The 20038-nt window shown below is 48.8% G+C and overlaps 8 protein-coding genes across 8 annotated transcripts; 2 read left to right on the top strand and 6 right to left on the bottom strand.

The window, feature by feature from the left end:
- Positions 1 to 629: 629 nt before the first annotated feature.
- Positions 630 to 1925, top strand: N7500_009899 (uncharacterized protein; the record flags this gene model as incomplete). The annotated part of the gene is made up of 3 exons (XM_056681038.1): positions 630 to 1658; positions 1718 to 1850; positions 1900 to 1925. 3 exons carry the CDS (start codon positions 630 to 632, stop codon positions 1923 to 1925), a joined length of 1188 nt encoding a protein of 395 aa, XP_056528420.1.
- A 210-nt stretch (positions 1926 to 2135) lies between these two features.
- On the bottom strand, positions 2136 to 2961 carry N7500_009898 (SDR family NAD(P)-dependent oxidoreductase; the record flags this gene model as incomplete). The annotated part of the gene is made up of 2 exons (XM_056681037.1): positions 2136 to 2322; positions 2378 to 2961. 2 exons carry the CDS (start codon positions 2959 to 2961, stop codon positions 2136 to 2138), a joined length of 771 nt encoding a protein of 256 aa, XP_056528419.1.
- An 855-nt stretch (positions 2962 to 3816) lies between these two features.
- N7500_009897 (uncharacterized protein) lies at positions 3817 to 4209 on the bottom strand (the record flags this gene model as incomplete). The annotated part of the gene is made up of 1 exon (XM_056681036.1): positions 3817 to 4209. The coding sequence occupies one exon, from the start codon at positions 4207 to 4209 to the stop codon at positions 3817 to 3819; it is 393 nt and encodes a 130-aa protein (XP_056528418.1).
- Positions 4210 to 4687: 478 nt separating this feature from the next.
- On the bottom strand, positions 4688 to 6285 carry N7500_009896 (uncharacterized protein; the record flags this gene model as incomplete). The annotated part of the gene is made up of 4 exons (XM_056681035.1): positions 4688 to 5017; positions 5081 to 5452; positions 5503 to 6094; positions 6152 to 6285. 4 exons carry the CDS (start codon positions 6283 to 6285, stop codon positions 4688 to 4690), a joined length of 1428 nt encoding a protein of 475 aa, XP_056528417.1.
- A 541-nt stretch (positions 6286 to 6826) lies between these two features.
- N7500_009895 (bifunctional cytochrome P450/NADPH--P450 reductase) lies at positions 6827 to 10394 on the bottom strand (the record flags this gene model as incomplete). Its single annotated transcript, XM_056681034.1, has 4 exons — positions 6827 to 9378; positions 9438 to 9878; positions 9957 to 10202; positions 10277 to 10394. The coding sequence occupies 4 exons, from the start codon at positions 10392 to 10394 to the stop codon at positions 6827 to 6829; spliced, it is 3357 nt and encodes a 1118-aa protein (XP_056528416.1).
- A 1177-nt stretch (positions 10395 to 11571) lies between these two features.
- On the bottom strand, positions 11572 to 12725 carry N7500_009894 (glycoside hydrolase family 16 protein; the record flags this gene model as incomplete). The annotated part of the gene is made up of 2 exons (XM_056681033.1): positions 11572 to 11872; positions 11926 to 12725. 2 exons carry the CDS (start codon positions 12723 to 12725, stop codon positions 11572 to 11574), a joined length of 1101 nt encoding a protein of 366 aa, XP_056528415.1.
- Positions 12726 to 14376: 1651 nt separating this feature from the next.
- N7500_009893 (uncharacterized protein) lies at positions 14377 to 14736 on the bottom strand (the record flags this gene model as incomplete). Its single annotated transcript, XM_056681032.1, has 1 exon — positions 14377 to 14736. The coding sequence occupies one exon, from the start codon at positions 14734 to 14736 to the stop codon at positions 14377 to 14379; it is 360 nt and encodes a 119-aa protein (XP_056528414.1).
- A 3277-nt stretch (positions 14737 to 18013) lies between these two features.
- Positions 18014 to 19703, top strand: N7500_009892 (cytochrome P450; the record flags this gene model as incomplete). The annotated part of the gene is made up of 4 exons (XM_056681031.1): positions 18014 to 18073; positions 18152 to 19261; positions 19314 to 19480; positions 19532 to 19703. The coding sequence occupies 4 exons, from the start codon at positions 18014 to 18016 to the stop codon at positions 19701 to 19703; spliced, it is 1509 nt and encodes a 502-aa protein (XP_056528413.1).
- Between the last annotated feature and the right edge of the window lie 335 nt (positions 19704 to 20038).

Raw genomic sequence — 20038 nt, 5'->3', positions numbered from 1 at the left:
CAAAGTGAAGACCTTAGGCCACAGTTAGCATTTATTTTGATTAGTGCCGTTATACGGAACTATTTTCTTTAGCGTTGACTGTTTTTTGAGAACCTTGCCTGATAGCGCGAAGGTCTTGCTGGCTGTTGATCATCACAGTGGCTACTGTGGGGACATTCAATAATCAGGCCTGGATTCTATGCAATCTTTGTATGTCACACAATAAGAAACAAGAAATTTAAGCAATATTATAAGAAATAGACAGGCCGAGTCTAGTACTTAGGGGTACGCCCACATACGGCTGATAATGGCTGTGGAGCCAGGTATCTTTAGGTACCCGTCCAAATATAGAAGTGGATGTGATCCCGATCTGTCCAAGACATAAAAAGTCAGAAAGCAAAGGACTTGGCTTTACAATTGACTTCGATAAGGCTAGGCTGTGCTGTTCTTTTTCACTGCTTGCATATATTAGGGATTTCTCTCCCTTTGACTCTTTATCTTCGCTTCTACTGTTCTCTCCCCCTTTTCACTTGACTGCGCTGGACATCAAAAGGCAGAGCAGAGTCATGTGTGTCACGATCTGATAACCCCCAACCCCCCGACAGGCCAATCCCCCCCCAATAGAATCCCTACATTTCGGGTATAATTCAATGTACATAACCACTGCGACGATGCATCGCTTTCTACTATTATCAATAATCATCGCGATCGCAGCTCCACTGGTCGGGTCCGTCCCAACCGAAGCCCGGAGCCACAAACCGAAACAAGTATACAAAACAACACACAAGTACCCCCTGGCAAATCCAGGAAACATCCCAGCTCACGACCCAAACATCATCTTCCACAACGAGCACTACTACCTCTTCAAAGGAGGGATCAACATCCCAATCCTCAAATCAGCCAACATATCAGGTCCATGGGAAGAGCTCGGCACAGTTCTAGCGGGCGACAGCAAAATCAAAAAAGGCAACCGAGCCCGACCATGGGCGCCGACAACAATCGAAAAAAATGGCACGTTCTATTGTTACTACACGATCAGCGCAAAAGGGTCCCGCAACAGCGCCATTGGCGTCGCAACGACGAGAGCCCTTGATGGCAATCCCTGGACCGACCATGGTGTCGTCATTAATACAGGCAAAGGCCCTGGGTCCAAGACCTGGCCGTACACGATCACGAATGCGATTGATGCGTCTGTGATCGTTGATCAGGGTTCTGGACAGGCTTATCTCAACTACGGAAGCTTCTGGCATGGTATATGGCAGGTGCCATTGGATGATGATTTGCTTTCTGTGAAGAATGCGAATGGGCCAGATGCGGTGCAGTTAACTTTTATGCCGGACGAGAAGATCAGGCCTGAGGAGGGTGCTTGGATGAGTTTTCGTCAAGGGTTCTATTATCTTTGGTTTAGTCATGGGAACTGCTGTAACTTCCGAAAGGGGTTCCCTAAGCGTGGGAAGGAGTATAGCATTCGCGTTGGCAGGTCGAAGAATGTGCGTGGGCCTTTTGAGGATAAAAAGGGCAAGTCATTGGTCGACGGCGGTGGTACGGTGGTCTATGGTTCGAATCATGGGGTTGTGTATGCGCCTGGTGGTTTGGGTGTTTTGGATGCGAAGAATGATTCTGCGCCGGATATTCTCTATTATCATTATTTGAATACGTCTATTGGCTTCAAGCATGGGGTGAGTCTTGGGTTTGGCTTTGCTTTAGCTTTGGAATTGGAAACTGACTGGTCTCGCAGCAAGCCCAGCTAGGCTGGAACTACCTGGACTATGAGGATGGATGGCCGGTGCCTTTTGGAGGTCAAAATGCCACAGCCAATGTTGCCCTCGGTTACGGGCCTCCTAGTTGGGGTTATATGATGATGATCTTTGGTATGGAAACTTTCATAATCATGCGTGTTTTATGCTGATGCGTGTATAGGTTTATGGCTGTGCATATACAGGTAATTATAACAGTCACCCTGCCCTGTTCTCCGTTCCACTATGTTTCTTTCGTGCTTTTCAGCGATTGCATTCATATACCATGACGGCGTTTGGCTGGATTCCCGGAATGATGTCCCATCTAGTGAACATTTTATTTCGTTCTTCATCAATAGATAACATTGGCATAACAAGCCATGGCGCTACAAAACAATTTATGTCCTTGAAGCCACGACCCTATTCCCACCCACCATCGACACTAAGAATCTGTCCAGTCGTATACGACGAAGCATCACTGAGCAAGAAAACAACCGTCTGAGCAACCTCCTCACTCGTCCCGTGCCGAGGGATACTAACCGGCGGAATGCTCATCCCGCCCTGGATTTCCCTTGCCTTCTCAAGCAAAGGCGTCTGGATAGAACCACTAATTCGGAACAATCAGTCAGGCCCACCAGAGACAACCACCACAAAATACTCACGGCGCAACAGCATTAACTCTGATCTCAGGCCCAACCTCCTTCGAAACCGACTTCGTCAACCCCGTAACAGCATGCTTTGTAGTCGAATAACCAGCATGCAGCGCAAAGCCTCTCAGTCCCTGGATACTCGACGCATTGACGATACTGCCCTTCCCACCGGGCGCAGTCGCAGTAATCGCCTTCAGCTGCGCCCGCAGACAGTACATCAGTCCGGTGACATTAACACGCATCAACATATCCCACTCGGCGTCATCCTGGTCGACGAATTTGCCAGTGCCGTGGTTCCTGCCAATCGTGCCAGCCATGTTTGCTGCGCCATCCAGTCGTCCGAAGTGTGAAACAGTACCGGCAATCCAGTCTTGTACGGCGCTCGCGTTACCGATATCAAGCGCGGTTGTTGTGATAGTCTCGGCTGTCGAGGAGCCGAACTCGGCTTCAATTGTCTCCCGTGCTATGGTGAGGACGTTTTCGCTCAAATCTGCCAGAGAGAGGAGGGCTCCTTGGGAGTGTAGTTGGCGTGCAACGGCGAGTCCGATTCCGCCCAGACCAGTTACGGCGTACACTCTTCCTTTAACGGAGTCCATTTTGGTGTTTGTTAGGGTTTATTTGCAGGGAAGCGATGTTGTGAATTGAGAGTCTCGCTGTTGTGTGTATTGTACATGTCGGGTCTATGGATGTGACGGTTACTTTGGATAATGGCGGGGGATGGCGTGGGGATAACGTGGGGTCGGAGATTGTCCGTGGCCAATCTGAAGATATGGCCGGGTATATAGTTGCATTCAGCGGCTAAATGGTGTGTTTGGGTATCATTGAATACCCGTCTAACCCTTCGAGTCGATAGAAAGATACGGATATTCACGGTCTATAGGCCTATAATGCTGGATCTAGATATCGAAGTCGAAGACCACATTGTATGAGCCTGGAGTCCAAGTCAATCATGTTCGAAGAAGTCAAATGTTGGCAGATATATCTTCAACTTCTACATTGTTTGTGTTTCATAGATATTGATGTGATATGGTTGCCATTTTTCCTCACTGGAACATAGCCAGTCCAATTGAATCTCTCGAATCAAAGTTGTGTGTTATGCAGGCCGACGTATGCAGGTCTGTTCATCCCATCCTCTGTGGCGCATGTGCATTGGCTTGTTTGACGAAAGCGCGTATTGATCTGCCAATGTATCTGTTGATTACGATCGCCAAGTTAATTAGAGCTTGCCAAGTGCATATTTCCAAGAGAGGACCTAAATCAGTCAATTATAGAAGGATTCTAAGTGGCTTATATAAAGTGTATATAAAAGGAAGTTATACAAGGCAATTGACTTCTGGCCTCAGCCATATTGATTAAATATATGTACACGCATGTACAGTATGCATCGAAACTCCATAAAGCGCAAATAGGTATCTCAAAATGCAAGAAAAATAAACACCCCCCCAATGTCATCAAGTCAACATCCCCGACAAAAGCATCGCCCCAACCAGCAAAGAAACCCATCCCACCGCCGGACCCTTCGCCGCCGAACTTTTCTCCGTTTTGGTTCCATGTACAACGTTCTGACCATTCAAGCAGTACATGACTTTCTTCGCTTCAGCCGCAGTGCGCGAATCACAGATAGCCGTGCAAGGATCCGGATCGGAAAATATCCACACCCCATTCGAGCAACAATCCTGCAAAACATCCTTCATATCTCGGTGCGGGCTTTGTGGTTGGTACAGTGGGACCTGGTTATAAAATTGAATGTTGGAAGGCAGGGCAGGCATTGCATCGCCCGCTTTGGAGCATTCGGACGGTTGTGTGAATTGTGTGCCGTTGGCGTTGTGTATAGGAGGTGTCATTTTTGCGATTTGTAATTTTGTGTTCACCGGGATGGTCCGGACTGAGAGATTGTGACGCGAAACAGGATTTTAAGCGTTATTTAGGGCGAGGATGTGCAGTCGATCGGTGGATAGAGAGATGTTTGACATTCGGGGGAAGAGATTTGGAAGGGATTTTAGTCAAAGTCATGTCCCTTAAGCTTCTGAACCTCCTGAATAGGGTCGAGGGGGAAAATTGCCAAGAGACTATGCTTAGAGATATTGGCCTGAGAAGTGGAGCAGCTGACGGGGGCTGAGGAACATATACGGGAGGAAATGCCATTTCCTGCCTTTGATCCTATTTTTTTAGGCCCTTGTTAGTCCGTTAGTGGAATTTGGTCTTATTACGGTGCCAAAGTGAGACAGAAGCGGGAAAAAAGAATCTCATAATTCAATTTCTCCTTGCTTGATTTATGATCTATGTCTTTTTCTATCTACGGGATATGGAGTACAGTCACATTTACAACCGAGCCGTTTGATTGGCTCGTCGCCACATTCTCTTTCTGCGCTCGTGGCCTTCGTTGAAATCGGCCAGCCATTTCCGCTCAAACCGAGGTAGGCGCCGGCCTGCGCCACGAGGTTCCCCCGCGAGATTGCGAAGGGCCTCGAAGTAGGGTTCGAATTCGGGGTTGAGCACTGTGAACCCAGGACCATCGCTTTTCTGTGCAATACGGTCCGTTTCCCATTTTTCCTGCTCGGCGATCGAGGGCAAATTTGCTTTGCCGGCGAGAACGCGTGCAGCGGCGACGGCTTGCCATTCGAAGACTTTGAAGGTCAATCCAGCACCAACCTGGGGAAAGTTTCGTTAGCTTTGAATCCGGGAAATCGTTTTTCCGGTCTGATATCAACTCACTGCGCCTATAAAAACCAGAGATGGGTCATGTCTGTAAAAGACATGCTGGTAGAGATCCGGTACGCGGTTGTTCCGTGTGGCGACCTCGGGTAAGAAAGGAAGAGTCCAGCTGAAGCCAGTTCCAAAGATTAGGTGGTCGACACCGGGTTCAGAGGTACCGTCTTCGAAATGCACAGTCCGTTCGCCTTGATCATCACTCGTAATGTGTGAGATGGGCGGGCGTCGCTCGATCTTAGGGTGTTGGAAAGCGAGATCTCCAAAATAGGCGTTGTAACGACCACGGACCACAGCAATTACTGGTGTCTGGGCGCTATCAACCAGGCTCACTGCAGTATCAGCGGCAGAAACAGACGCCCCGACAGTGATGACTTTCTGCGATGTGTAAGTGGATAGTATAAAGATTTGGGGGAAACTTCATTCACCTTTCCCCGATACTTCCCAGGCCCCCGGTAATGCTTCGTATGTTGGACACTACCGGGATACCTCGCAGCGAACTCCTTCAACCCAGGAATCACAGGAATGAACGGTACAGCGTAGTGTCCGGAAGCCACAACGACTGCATCGTATTCTTCAGACCACCAGTAATCCGACTTGGCGCCGTTCACAACTTCCGTCCTGCGGAATGTGAGCACCCATTTCTGGCTGCTGGGATCTTTGATCGCGCGTTCAACAGTAGTGTTATACTGAACAAGATCCTGATATCCGTTCCGATTAAACAGGTCTTCAATATACTTCTGAATGACTGAATGGTGTCGGAAAGGCGTGTCAGCACCATGACGCTCGATCGACCACTGAGATCGAACTTCAGGAATCTCCTCTTGGGAAAACGACATAGCTCCCGCGTTCACATTAGTCTCCAGCGCCGGGTACACGGGCGAATCCATGAACCGGTCCTGGGAGACTACGGGTGTCCGGCACGGGAGGTGCTCGGGGATTTTGAGAGGCGCATCTGCTGTTCGCGCAGACAGGCCGTCAAAGTCGAACTGCTGTGGCGGCTCGTCATCTCTTGAAACCCTGTCGTTTGTTAAATTTGGTGATTGGTGAATACATCAGAGTTATATAATAACATACCAGCACCCGCCGGCCTTTTCTTGTCTCTCAAACACACGGATGACATCGAATGCTTTCTCTTGTGCTAGTGCATCAACTGCAATGGCGCCAGCTGGGCCAGCTCCGATGATGGCTATGCTCTTGATCTGCGGCATCGTATGATATCACGGATGCTTGGTGATTAGTGAGAGTTAGGGTTCATAGCAGCTTTTGAATGAAGCTGTCTCGGCCGACCTTAAAAAAGCGAATATCTGGGGTGGACTTGACTCTATCACGCCATCCGACTATGTTTTAGCGTAAATTTGGTATTGGCGTCCAATGAGAGCTCCGTAAGGTGTGAGATAGCCGAAGTCGGAGCGGTACAAAATATATAAATGACAACGACCTTCCTTTCTACAGATTAATGTAAAATTCTACACGCTGAGACACTCAAAACTCAAAGTTTCTCTCTTCCCATCGGCCAAACATCTCGGCCGTTGATTTGATTGGCTGTCGGCATTGAAGTTTTAACGTCACGTGGAGATGAGCCGGGGTTCGTCAGGCACTGCATTCTGATTGGTTCGGAGTCATTGCCTTGGGATTCAGGCCGTCACGTCGGCCAGCATGGTTCAGTGAAATAACACATGATGCAATTTGTTCAAGATAAATGATGATAATACAAGCAAAGCGAAGTCAAAGAGGCAAAAGGCCGCTAAACTAAGTAAACACATCGGTGGCATACCGCTCCTTCGTCCGCAAATTTTCAAAGAACTTGTCAGCAGCCTCATTCTCCTCAAGCTCAGCACCAGGCGGAGTCTCCCCCTTCTCCTTGAGCTCGGCATGAACTGCACGGCGCTTCTCCAGATACATCTCTCTGCAAGCATCGCGAATACCAGCACCAACACTGGTACTGCCGCAAACATAAATATTCGCACCTTCCTCAAACAGCTTCACCAGATCTTCACGGTCCTCAAGCATGAGATCCTGGACATGCTGTCCCTTGCTTCCATCAGTGGGTCGACTATACGCCCAGCGGACATCGACAGCACCCAGCGCAGCCCACTCCGCAAGTTCAGCGGAATGGATATCATCCTGGCCCTTCGTGCGGCAGCCGATATACAGCACCGCCTTGGCAGGCTTCACAGCAGCGTTGTCGTGAAGTTCATCCGAGTCAGGTGAGCTCCGGCGGCCGCGGATTCTCTCTGCGCGGTCCATGACGAATCCGCGGAACGGTGCGAGCCCGCTACCCGCGCAGGCCATGATCATCGGGGTTTCGAGGTCCATTGGTGGCTTGAAGCCTGAGTGCGAGGGGCGGACGGTGACGTGTGCGCGTTCGCCGGGTTGGAGCTCGGAGAGGTAGTTTGATGCAACACCCAGGTATTGCTGGATGCTATCGTCGCTTTCAGAGGCAGTGCTGGCGAGTGCGGGAGCACTGAGGACGCTGAAGGTGATCGAGCACTCGGATGGGTCGACAAGCGGGGATGAGGAGATGGAGTACTGTCGCACGCGCATCGGTGGTAGCATTGCGAGGAAATCGCCAATGGGGAGATTTATTGTTGGATAGCGCATTAGCAGATCTAGTGGGCTGACACGCTTCTTGACAATTTCTTCGGTGAAGCGGCTGGGGCTGGAGGCGATGTAGCGTAGTTCGGCTTGGAGCTCCTCGTCCGAAATGGCAGCGTCGGCGATGACATTGAGATCGCGCTTCGATGCGGGTTGGGATAGCTCGATGTAGGTGGATAGAAGCTCGAAGGCCGAGATCGGCGTGTCGATGGGGATCGAGGGGGAAGCTGTTGAGCCTGAGGGCTTCTGGACTTTGATTACGGCATCCCAAGGGAGATCGAAGCGGCGGATTGCACGGCGGACGACTGAGCTTGGATTCACGGGCAACACTGCAAGGTAATCACCGCACTGGTAGCTCATGTCCGATGGCAGCTTGAACTTGACCACGCGTTTAGCGGGGGCCCCGGGTGGTGTAAGCAGCTGGTTCTCAATGACGAAGCCTTCTTCGAGCTGGAGACCCAGGGTAGATGCGCGCATACCCGAGCTTACTTCCACTTGCAATGAAGACTTCGGCTTGGCAGCTTGTTGAGGGCTAGCTCCACCGAATTTGGCCATCACCGCCGGCCAGAATGAGGTCTCACCCCAGCCATCGAAATCGGTGAACATGTCTGAGTGTGCTGCATCAGCAAGACCAATATCGCAGAGCTGAGTAGCACCATTGTCCTTGACGAGTTGGTCGATAGCCTTGGGAATACGGTAGAAGGTGGACGACCAATCATGATGACCACAGCCGAATGTTGCGTAGTTGACACCTTCCAAGTCGTTGTCCTTCAGCTCACTGAGCCACTGGAAGAAGTGAGCGGCGTTATCCGGAGGCTGTCCTTCGTAAGACGCCGAGATGAATACCACAGGGTCGTTCTTGGGGATATTCTGCATGGCAGAATCCAAAGAACTTGTCTTCGCAGCGTACCCGTATGCAGTGGCATCATCGGCTAGCCTGCGGGCGAATGCCTCGCAAGTTCCCGTATTACTGCCGTAGAACACGTGCATTGGCTTCAGCTTACCATCCGCAGGTGCGACCTTGGGTTTGCGATCCCGGCTGCCGGCGCCAGTCTCTGCTGGGGGAGCAGTGGCACCACTGAGTGTGGTGCTGAGCTGCGTGGGATCGAGGCCATCTCTGAGGGTAGCCTTCATTTGGAAATCCTTGGGCTTGATGGTAAGTGTCTGCTTAATGCGGAGGTCGTAGCTTGGATTGTCCATCTGGAAGTTGAAGTTCTGGAGCAAAATCGCAACCACAAGGAGAGCCTCCTGCCATGCGAAGGGTCGTCCAATACAGCCTCGCATGCCATTTCCAAATGGTTTCCATGCGTTCTTGGGCAGCTTTTCAAAGTTTTCATCGAGCATGCGTTCTGGTTTGAACTCATCGGCATCAGGGCCGTAGACCTTAGGGTCACGCTGCATTTTTCCAAGCATGAGCGCAATCGTCTCGTCCTTGTGAAGCACATATTTGCCGCCTCCTAATGTAACAGGATCCTCCTTATTCTTAGTGGGGTGAGGGTGCAGGGCAATCAGCGGGGCTGTTGGCTTCAGACGCAGCGTCTCGCGCATGACAGCAGTAATGTATGGCAGCTTGGACATATCATCGACGGTGATCTTGCGCTTACCGATCACACGGTCGACTTCTTCTTGAGCCTTCTTGTATGCGCTCGGGCTCTTGAGAAGATAGTAGAATAGGAACGACAACATGCCGGAGGTGGTCTCGTGGCCTGGAAAGTTCCAAATCAGGTCCGAAATCATATAGTCGTTGTAGGACTTTTTCACTTACCAGCGATGAGGAACGTTATCATGTTGTCTATAATAGAGTCGTCTGTCATCCCCCGACCAGTCTGCGGATCCCGACCCAGGATGAGAGCATTGAGAAGATCCTTTTTCTCAACGGGATTCTCCTTCCGTGAGTCAACTAATTCCCGGGCTAGGTTCCGCAAATACTCGATATCACTCCAGTACTTGTTATTTTCCGAAGTGGGCAAGCTGTTAAACAACGCAGGCCGGAGAGATCGATTTCCAGACCCGGCCAACAAGCCAACCATTGCCTCGACGAATGGGTGCATCTCATCATGATAGAACGAGTTGAAGCGAGTGCCCATAGCGCAAAGAGCAATGGTATCCAGCGTCAGCCGTGTGAAGTCATCTGTAACCTGGATAGGAACTGTAGGGCCAATTCGGGCCCATTTCATAACCAGTTGGGTAGCAATATCATACATCTCTGTATTCAAAAATCAGTCAAGCTCGTTCCTCATTTATCTGACGTATAGGTCTCCAAATTCGACAGAGAGACACCCACCGTCAAACATGCCACGAATCATCAGAGGACCAAACGCAGGAACGAGAATGCGATGAGCAATAGCCCAGTTCTCTTCTCCGGGATAGTTGGCGGTGAAGAGACCGTCATGAACACCATTGCGGATCTCGTTCAGACCAGCGGAAACCATTTTGGCGAAGCGTTCCTCGTCGCATACTTCGTCTACTAGCTCGTGGGAGCTGACGAATACTCGTGCTCTGCCAAATGTGGTCAATCTGTAGATTGGGCCTGGAAGGTAATTAAGATGTTAGTCCATCAATTCGCAATTCAAACCCATGTTCGTGTAGGGCCTCAATACATACCATAGTTATCGGCCATCAATTCAAAACTATTGACAGGTACCTCGGGCTCGATGTCGTAGATATTTCCCAAGAACGGGACGCCCTTGGGGCCCGGAATTGGGACCTGATTCGATGTCATGGCGTACTCCGCCTTTGGATGGTTGAAGTTAAGAATATAAGATACTAGAGGAATAATTATTCCTCAGTTCATTAAATGCAGTCAGCAAGGTACAATCCAAATGACGTGGAAAGACAAGCTTGGTGGAAGAGGATGAGGGAGGGGTCCAGAGGTTTATAAAAAAAAAAGCTGTGACCTCATTGAGCCTCGGTCCCTTTTTTCTTGGATAGATAATCACAGCCTCACAACTGGATACCTTGCACAACCTTCATTTATTTCGTTTCATATTGAAGTGCGAGTGGAACCAGGCACTGAAGTCCAATGATGTGTATCGGTCATACCGAGATCTTCAGCCACAACTTTTGGAACGTCGGGTTTGACGCCAATCCCGAAATTCTAGAAGCCTCCTCCGTTTCCGTCTCCGTACTCCGTACACAGATCCACTATAATCCACGCGCGGGAATATCCTTTCCGGGCACCCTATCTGGTATAGTTGTGCCGATTTCAACTGCTCCACATTTTGACTTCGGATATGTGTTCGCAAATGGCCTTACACCCTTGAGACAATATGCAGGTATACAGGTTGGGGAGATCAGCATGAGAAAGTCCCTCAGCCTGTGAGTGTGAGACAGCAACACGGGTTGAACCTGTGAATTGAGCTGTCGTCAAGTGGCTTCAACAAAGTCACAAGTGTTCTAAGTATTACAGACCCTCGTAACGCCAAATATTGGGGGGGGTTTATCGGTCGCCGGCATGGAAGATACACCAATTCCCCACCATGGTCAAGCAGTGAGAAGAAGAACGTTGAATATGGCAAAATATTTACACGTGTATGAGAAGCCAGATTGAAGAGTAAAAGGCGGCCGAAAAAAACGCCAACGAACGGAACGGTGATCCGAGGATCGAAAGGGGGATATCAACAAAAAGGGGGACCAGAGCGAGTGGCTCTGCGTATACGCGAGATGGGTGACAGTACAAAATGAATACAGTAAGCCGGAAAGCCAGGATGAAAGGAAAGGGGACATTATTCCGACTCCGTCGGCCTTCACAAGACGCCCAATATTGATGTCGTCATGGCGGCAGTCTGTAAGACCGGGCACGGCGCGAAGTGAAAGGAAAAAAAAAATCACAGATTGTTCATTAAAGAGGACCAAAAGCAAGTTCGTGGGTTTACTGGCGTCTGTATTTCACAAGCCGGCTAATTGTTGACCTGCTGGTAACCACCGTGCTGCTTCCACTCGCTCTGCCTCCAGTCTTTCTGGAAGTTCTGCATCTCGTCACGGTTGAGAGGAACTGGGTTGTTGCCCAATGCGTTCTCGAGACGGCCCTTGCGACGCTGGCGCAGACAGAACAATATAAAGCCGGCGATGCAAATCACAGCGGCAGCGGCGGCGCCAATGTAGACTCCGATGTGGGCTCCCTCGCCGAGATTATCCCATTTCTCTGACAAACTCAGAGGCTCCGGTTTGTTCAGTTCATCCAGTGCAGTCGAGTTTCCGCTGTTACGTCGTGTTAGTAATTTTCCAGATCGGTTTATTCTAGGGACACTTACTCCGCCACTTTGATGCTCTGCCAGGAACCTGTGCGATCCCCATAGGTGTACTCCTTGCCAGAGTGGAAATCCTTAACACGCAGCTTGCCTAGGGTCATACTGAAAGGGGCATTGTCCCAGTCGACAAGGCCACCAGCCCACTCAATAGTACCCTGTCTCGCGCCGCGCTGACCAGCGGGCCAGAGACTGAATTGGACTCGACAAGGGGTCTGCGGGTAATTCTTGCCGAACAGGGCTTTCGGGTCGTCGTATGGGAGTTCGCGAACCATCTCGCCGTCAATCCACCATTGAAGTTTATCCTGGTCCCAGTATGTGGTGTAGTTGTGGAACATGGTATCGGCGTTCTCCACGTCGTGGTATCCGCCGCGATCGAAGGAGGTATCGTTACCCTTGCCAAAGAAGTTGGACTGCACTTGGCTAGTGTTGTATCCCACCCACTCCCAATCAATCTCATCCAGATCGTCAGACTCCAAAACCACACTACTGATCAAACCGGCGCCCTTAGCCATCTTGACGTGGGCTTCGACGACACCGAAGAAGATATAGAAGTTGGACTGTAGGAGGGTTGACTCTCCTTCCTTCGAGAGAGTGAACTTGGCCCCTTCTTCATCGTGATCGTAGGTTCCGGTGGTCATTTTCCAGATCTTCTCGTCCAAGGTGGTGTTGAAGTTCCATGTGTGCTCAGTGCCCAGGGCGGGATCCGCAGGACAATCTTTCTTCGTTGGGTCGCAGTCGGTTGAGGTTTGAGCGGTGGCATAGCTAGCCAAAGCCGCCAGTATGGCGATGCGAGAGAAAAACATGGCGGGTTGATGTATATAAATGATTGCTCGGGATGCTGTTGGATCCGGGGGAAAAAAGGAATGGACTCGAGACTACTCGAGATTCGATAAAGAATGGATGTGCGAGTGCACGGTAATGAATGGAAGGCAAGTCTGCCAGCAGCAAGATCCTAAGAGTTTGGGAAAGGGAACATCAAGAGAAGGGGAAAACAGCCACTAATTTAGGTGCAGAGTGGAGGACATTATAGGCTAGTGTTTTGGGGCATTTTATTTTTGTGTGCCACCGTTGTAGGGGCGTAAGGGGAAAGCTGCAGAGATGGTCGAGTTGATTAGCTAGCCTGTCTAGGTTAGGGGGTTCCATCTTGGTGCATCATGCTAACCACATTGAGGTCTCCCCAAGGGCCCTGTGCATGATGCTAAACCCCGTTGGGTTTGCCCAGTCTTGTTCACTGAAATTATGTCTGGGCAGACGATTGTGATTGGCTCTTGGTGACCCACCGATTGGCTGATCGCAAAGAACCCTGATAAGGATCGAACACAGGCATATCTATACGGCGGACTCTATCACTGGTCTATGTGAGATTTCCTATGTGAGGTTCTCTTTGTTTCATCTGCAAAATCCCTTGACTCAAATGCATAAGACCTTGTCCAGTGCAGGCCCAGGCCATTCGAGGGACTCTCATATCTGCAATGAAGATCAAAAACTCGATTGATAACAATCGCCACGGGGGTAATTGCTCCTAGATAGGGCTTCGTATTTCGTACTCCGTACTCCGTACAGATCATCATACACCCCTTGAACGCATCATTTTGAAAATCATAACATTGGGTAACAACATACTTTCAGAGTTCCTCCAGTTTCTCAAACCTAACAAACTAGATTTGAGAGGAATGCTCCGCTCAGGAGGTCCAATCACCAAGCCAACAAGAAGCCAAGTCCGTCCCCCCGGTCAATGGGTGGAGTTTTATCAACCGGCTTTTCCTTCGTTCTATTTCTTTATTGTTTTTTTCTTTTTTTTTCTTTTGTCCGGTGGGCCTTTTCCCCTGTCTTACCTGCACTTACCCCCTTAGTCATACACTTTCCTATCAAGCAATACTAACTTCCATGAACCACGCGCTTCCGTCTTATTCGATCAAACCGCAGAGTTACGGGTGCGGCGTTTATTATGTTATATGTGATGATTGTTGGTGGACTCGGCTCGAAGTTCTATCAGGGGAGGGAGTCTTCCAGAATTTTGATCGATCCAACGCCACTGCTCGGCGGTGACACAGCCAAGTCCCGCTCGACCAGATCAAGGCAGTCTCTCATCGCTCAGGTACCCGTCAGTAAATAGGCGGGATGATCCAGCCACATGTGCAGTGTGCATCGAAAGTGTTGTACCTAGCATATTGTTCTTGACACTAATCTGTACTCCGTACACTAAGATCCAAACTCAGGGGGTTGGCGTCCAGATTTCAAATTCAAAAACGAAGGAATCATAAAATGCACAGACCAGGTCAAATTTGATTTCTCATGAAGTCGTTAAAGCTCATTGTCAAATGTCATGTCTCATAATTACTTGGCTCCGCCAAACACGTCCAGTTGCCAATTGATTTGCTCAGGACCAGTCAAAATAACAACTCACCAACTCCAGTTATCCCACATATCTTAGTTATCATCCCCACCGGCCATTCACACTTCCGTCATGTAAACCTTAGCTGGCCGGCGCACATCATCGCGGTTACTGTACCGGCGTACACTGCGTACAGTAGTCGGCTCGACATAGTCGCCGTACGCCCCACCAGAGGGGCGACGGCGCTTTTTCCGTCCGCGGCTACTCGTGCTACTGCGAGTAATTGGAGGTCGGTATCCAACGTCAGCTTCATCGCCACCGCTCCATGCGCCGGGAAGTCGGAATATTCGCCACAGCCAGAGGATAAGGAGGGTCCCTGCAATCGAGCCGATCACGATACCCGCAATTCCTCCACTGGAGATTGTGCTTGGGCAGTTATCGCCGCCGCTTGACTGCCGGGGCTCGAGCATGGAATTCATTGGAGCCTAGCGAAGACGAAATTATCAGCCTATAAGTTCTAGAGTATGCGATCTGTGATCGGTGGTTCCCCGTTCGGCCCGCCCGGGTATTGCTTGGGTGAGCCATGGAAGAGGGGCTTCAGCAACGTCCAGAGAGATGCACTTACCATAGTTTCAGCGTGCAAACTATCTATTAAGCAACGCTTTTGGTCTGATATCGGGTAATTGGAATTTTCAGTCCCTGGTGGCTGGCAATGGTATGCAGAATGCAGAACAGTGGGTCTCGATGTGATCTTGACCCTAGCACCCAAAAAAAGCGTGGGTATAGATGATTGAGATGAAATCACCCACAAAGAAGATGAGAAAGAGAGAAGAAAACCAAGAGTCAGGGCCAGAGCCTCATGTCTTATTACAATCGGAGCCGAACATCTCAATTCCCCTCTTGATTGTCCCAACCTCCTCTTATCCCGCTTCTGACGTCAAGGGGACGCCAGTCTTGGCGGTCTGAAAGAGCAGCGATCTCCCCTTTCACACAGCACAAACTTGGAATTTTGTTCAAGTAACCCTTGTCGAGTGGTATTATTGGCTGCTTACTTTCATTGTCCTCGTAATTCCAAGTTAGATCCTGTCAATTGAGGACTCCGGATATAGTGCCGACTTACGCGGAATACCTAGCCTCGCAGGAAATCTACATGCACTTGTCATGCATGTCACACCATGAAAAGTCTTGTTAACCTGACAGGCGGGGAGCGAATGCAATGGGCTATCATCTGGGTTATGTGGTGGAGAAATGCCTAGAAATACCTCGAGAGATTAAATGGCTTACCATTGCAGTCTATTTGAATGCTGGAATCTGTCACGGATAATATCTTTGTAGCTCAGCTGAAACAGGTTCAAGCATAAAGCAACATCCCGCCTGTTATAACACGCCCGAGGGCCTAGTCCTTGTTCAATCGCACGTGTCCGGGAGAAGGCGGAACCCTAGTCTCCCACGTCTCACCGAGCTCAGATTCAATCGTGCTATCATCCGTCATAACATTTTTGTACTCAAAGCAATTTTTACCCATTGCTAGTCATTAATCGCAACACTCTGCACGTAGTACTCGCTCTCCAAATCGGTCGCGAAGATGCGCGATGTCTTATTTCATCGATCGTCACGTTGAGATCCGGGAAATACGGCGATAAGAGAGGATTACGGGATGTGTGGCTGCCGGATAGATACTAAACATTTGCTATAGGAGCCGGAAGCTCATAGCGGTAGCCCAGCTATTTCCGGGGCTCCGTAGGCGGTATCCTTGAAATTATTCATGCGAATGAGTTGTCAGCAAGGTTATAGATTGGAGGAAAGACCAGTAAACTGAATATTGAGTAGCCAGCTTGTATGACTGGTGGGGAATCCTGGCGTGGTTGTTTTGTAGTAGTAAAATGAGTCGCGGCGAAATCGAGTTCATTTCTACACCATGAACAATTAGTGTTTTGCTTTGCCAAAATTATCATGCCCATGGCATTTCCTCTGGGGAGTTGAATTATGTTTGATTGAAACTAGGGTTTATCGGTACGTTATTACTCCTGTCGGATTATCAAGTCTGGCTTGCCATCACGTCCAGTCAAGATCCGAAGGTTGGGGGTCCCTTTCATGAAGTCGATGAGACTTCAGATTGTGGAGAATCACGAAAGACTAGTTCAATAAAGAAAACATGAATCGTGTTTGAGAGCAGAACACGCCGCTATGATTCACCCCCTTTCATGCACAGCTGAAGTGTTGATTCCAGACCGCGGCCCCTTGAATTGTATATCTTACTGGCAGAGATATATAATCATGGGTCTTAGGCTTTTAGATTGGGATATATTGTAGAGTCCTGTACGGAGTAAAGAGACGACGATTACCTATTCAAGCATACATTATAGAAATCTTAGAAATCATGTATGGGACGAAAAACTTACTTGCAAGATGCGTGACCTCCTTATCTCTATAGGTTTTTCATCCCAGCACAGATTAAAAGCACTATAGATTTGGAAAATATATATTATATCCTAGAGAAATGAATTGAATAACGGATTCCGCCGGAGTACTCCGTAGTCTAGATTGAAACCCCCCCTTTTAATACACCTTGAATAGAGATTACATATAGGAATAAGCACTCAAGCTATTGAGATATATCAAAGCCACTAATCCCAATACCGTAGGATGACTTAGTATATATTGATGCCTTGGCCTTTGAGACAAGGGGTTTGGCGTTGAAACCATCCCAAAGCATGGTAATTACTGCAAATGAAGTGCGATTCCCTAATCTCGTAGAATATGTTAAACAGTGTATTGATTTTAAATCGATCAACGAATATCATGGATCCTGATCATTGTCAGGTTTAGGCGAGGAGCAAACATCGAGACCCGACTAGGCCAAGGATAAGCAGCATATCGCCTATTACGTCCACCTCCGTTGAAAAGTGATCATCGATAACCTTCTGCATTGGGGCATTTTGTCCTGCTGTGGATATTGAATATCACAAGTAATTCCAGTAATTATGATAGATATCAAATACAACGAAGACGCGGAGATAGCAGCAAAGGAAAAGAAGGAAGGGTGATGAAGATACCCCATACCCTGCTCATCTTTGTATCCAAAGTCGAAATAAGACTGTGGCATACCATCTCACACGAGACTTAACTGCAATTTACTAACTCGTCAAGCAGAAGACTGACCATAACCCTCATGCTCACAGCAGTAATACTGTCCCATAGCCCAACGCCCCGCAACTTCACATGATAAAATCCACTCGGAGAATCGTCCTTTTGTTGTTGCCCTGGATTTTCTCCGTGTGGGCCAGTGGCCATTCAGCTCAATCCAGCGTGTTCGAGTCCAAATTGCTTCGATGTATACTGCGAATCTACCCTGTTATGCCACTTTGATATAGTGTGAGCCCAGATTTCGTACAGCAATAGATTAAGATAGCCTGACAATTGGCTTCTGTCACTCGGGAAATACACAAAGAGGCGTTTTTTTAGATTCATAACAAGTAAATGGTTATCCTGTTGGCGAGCCGCCGTGGTGTACCCATTAGGAACCACAGCCAATTTTCAATAATGTCTCTAATTCCGAATGAATTTCCGGGAAAGTATTCCGACTTGATTTCCGAATGGGCTCCAATAGGTCAGTATCCCTGTCGTTATTGCGGAGTATATCCCATGATGTAAGCCCAAAGGCTCTACCTAGGTGCAGGGTTGGGTTGTATTTATTCGCACTCTGGCATTTGCTTATCACTCTGTTGACAACTTTGGGAGAATACAACAATCAAAATGATATCATTACTCAGGCTTGTCTCATCGACACCTTCATCATTTGCAAATGTCACCCCAGTGATTAGTTGGTTCATACTTTCGATGCTACTTGTTAGTTATCACGAAGCACGAAGGTTCCAAAGCTTATGTCTCTAGGGCGTTTTTTATTCCATCGGATGGATCATTTATAATCTTTACTTCCATCCTCTAGCATCATTTCCAGGCCCCAAATCCAATGCAGCCACATCGCTTCCCTTTTTCCGATCTGTGTTGAGCGGCAACCTGCCGATGGACGCACACAGATTACACGAAAAGTATGGCGACGTGGTCCGCATCGCTCCAAACGAAGTGACTTTCACAAACCCCGAAGCCTGGAAAGAGATATTCGCCATTCGCCCTGGCAAGCCCCAGCGCCCGAAGGATCAACGCCATTTATCTGTCGGGCCAAATCACGTTCCTAGCATCCTTCGAGCTGACGATCAGACTCACGCCCGATATCGACGCTCCCTATCCCACGGGTTCTCAGAAGGCAGTCTTCAGCGCCAGGAAGTTATTGTCAAGGGCTATGTTGATCTGTTGATGCAACGGCTGCATGGGCTCGCCGAGTCTGGCAGTGCTACTGTCGACATGACATGCTGGTATAATTATGCTACATTCGATATTATCGGTGATTTCGCGTTTGGTGAATCGTTTGGGTGTCTGCAAAACTCGCAGTATCATTTCTGGGTTTCTGTTATCTTCAGCCACTTCCGCACGGCTGCATGGGCAAATGTTCTGCGACGTGTTCCAGCTGGGAACTTACTCATGAAATTGATTGTTCCCAAAGAGATCCGAGAGCAAAAGAAACATCAGAATCAGATGACAAAGGAGAAAGTGCAGGCACGCATGGAAAATGGGGACAACGGGCGCCCGGACTTCCTCAGCAATGTGCTGAAGCAACCTCTTGAGAAGGGAATGACTGAAGACGAGCTAATTAGTAACTCCTATGTGCTCATCATTGCAGGTTCAGAGACTATCGCTACCTTACTATCCGGTGTGACCTATTATGTACTTACTGTTCCTGGGGTTCTCGACAAACTCAAAACAGAAATCCGTAGTGCATTCACCTCCGAAGATCAGATCACTTGGGCTGCTGTTAATCAGCTAGAATACACCCTGGCTGTTCTGAACGAAGCTCTTCGGATGTACCCTCCTGTCCCATATGGGTTTCCACGAATGGTTGAGGGCAAAGGGGATTTTATCTGTGGGAGATGGGTCCCTGGAGGGGTAAGCTGACGTTGACATAAAGCAATCATGTTCAAAGGCTGATGCATATTAGACGGCTGTCGGAGTACCAATATTAGCAGCTCACCGTTCCGCCGCAAATTTCAAGAACCCGAACGCTTTTATTCCAGAGAGGTTCATGGGCGCCTCCGAGTTTGAATCGGACAATAGAAATGCAGTGCAAGCATTCAGCGTAGGCCCACGAAATTGCATCGGCCGCAAGTAAGTCTACTCCTCTGCAGTCCGAGTTGTCTAGTTACTGATCTCAGCCAGTCTTGCATACGCGGAGATGCGACTGATCCTGGCCCGGATGATTTGGAATTTCGATATGGAAATCTCTCCGGATTCCAAGCAATGGATCAAGCAGTCCTCATTTGTGGTCTGGGAGAAAGGTAATTTGGATGTGAAATTGACACCGGCTCTTCATACCATGGATACAAAGTGAGGACTTTGATATCGGATGGTGATCAGAAGCTAGCATTTAGCAGAATAGGGATCAGCTTCAGAATGTATCATGTTGCCATTATTTTTCGACAACCTGATCAGATACAGTAAGCCGAACATAACTGCATACCTAGTCGTCATGGTCGGAATTGACTATATGTCGGAATTATGAAAATCTGACCAATCCATGGATATCAGAGAAAACGTGGGGATGCGGGGAAATAAGATTTCGACTCGAACTAAGTTCACAGATCCATGGATTGGTATTCCCGAGCTCACTTTAAAAAGGATGTATGTTCGCAGTTGAATAAGCTGCTTTTCAGATATTGCAAGTAA

The sequence above is a fragment of the Penicillium coprophilum genome, assembly GCF_028826855.1.
Source record: "Penicillium coprophilum strain IBT 35676 chromosome Unknown utg000006l_segment0_segment0, whole genome shotgun sequence".
Lineage (NCBI taxonomy): Eukaryota > Fungi > Ascomycota > Eurotiomycetes > Eurotiales > Aspergillaceae > Penicillium > Penicillium coprophilum.
This window is presented reverse-complemented; position numbering and strand designations above follow the sequence as displayed.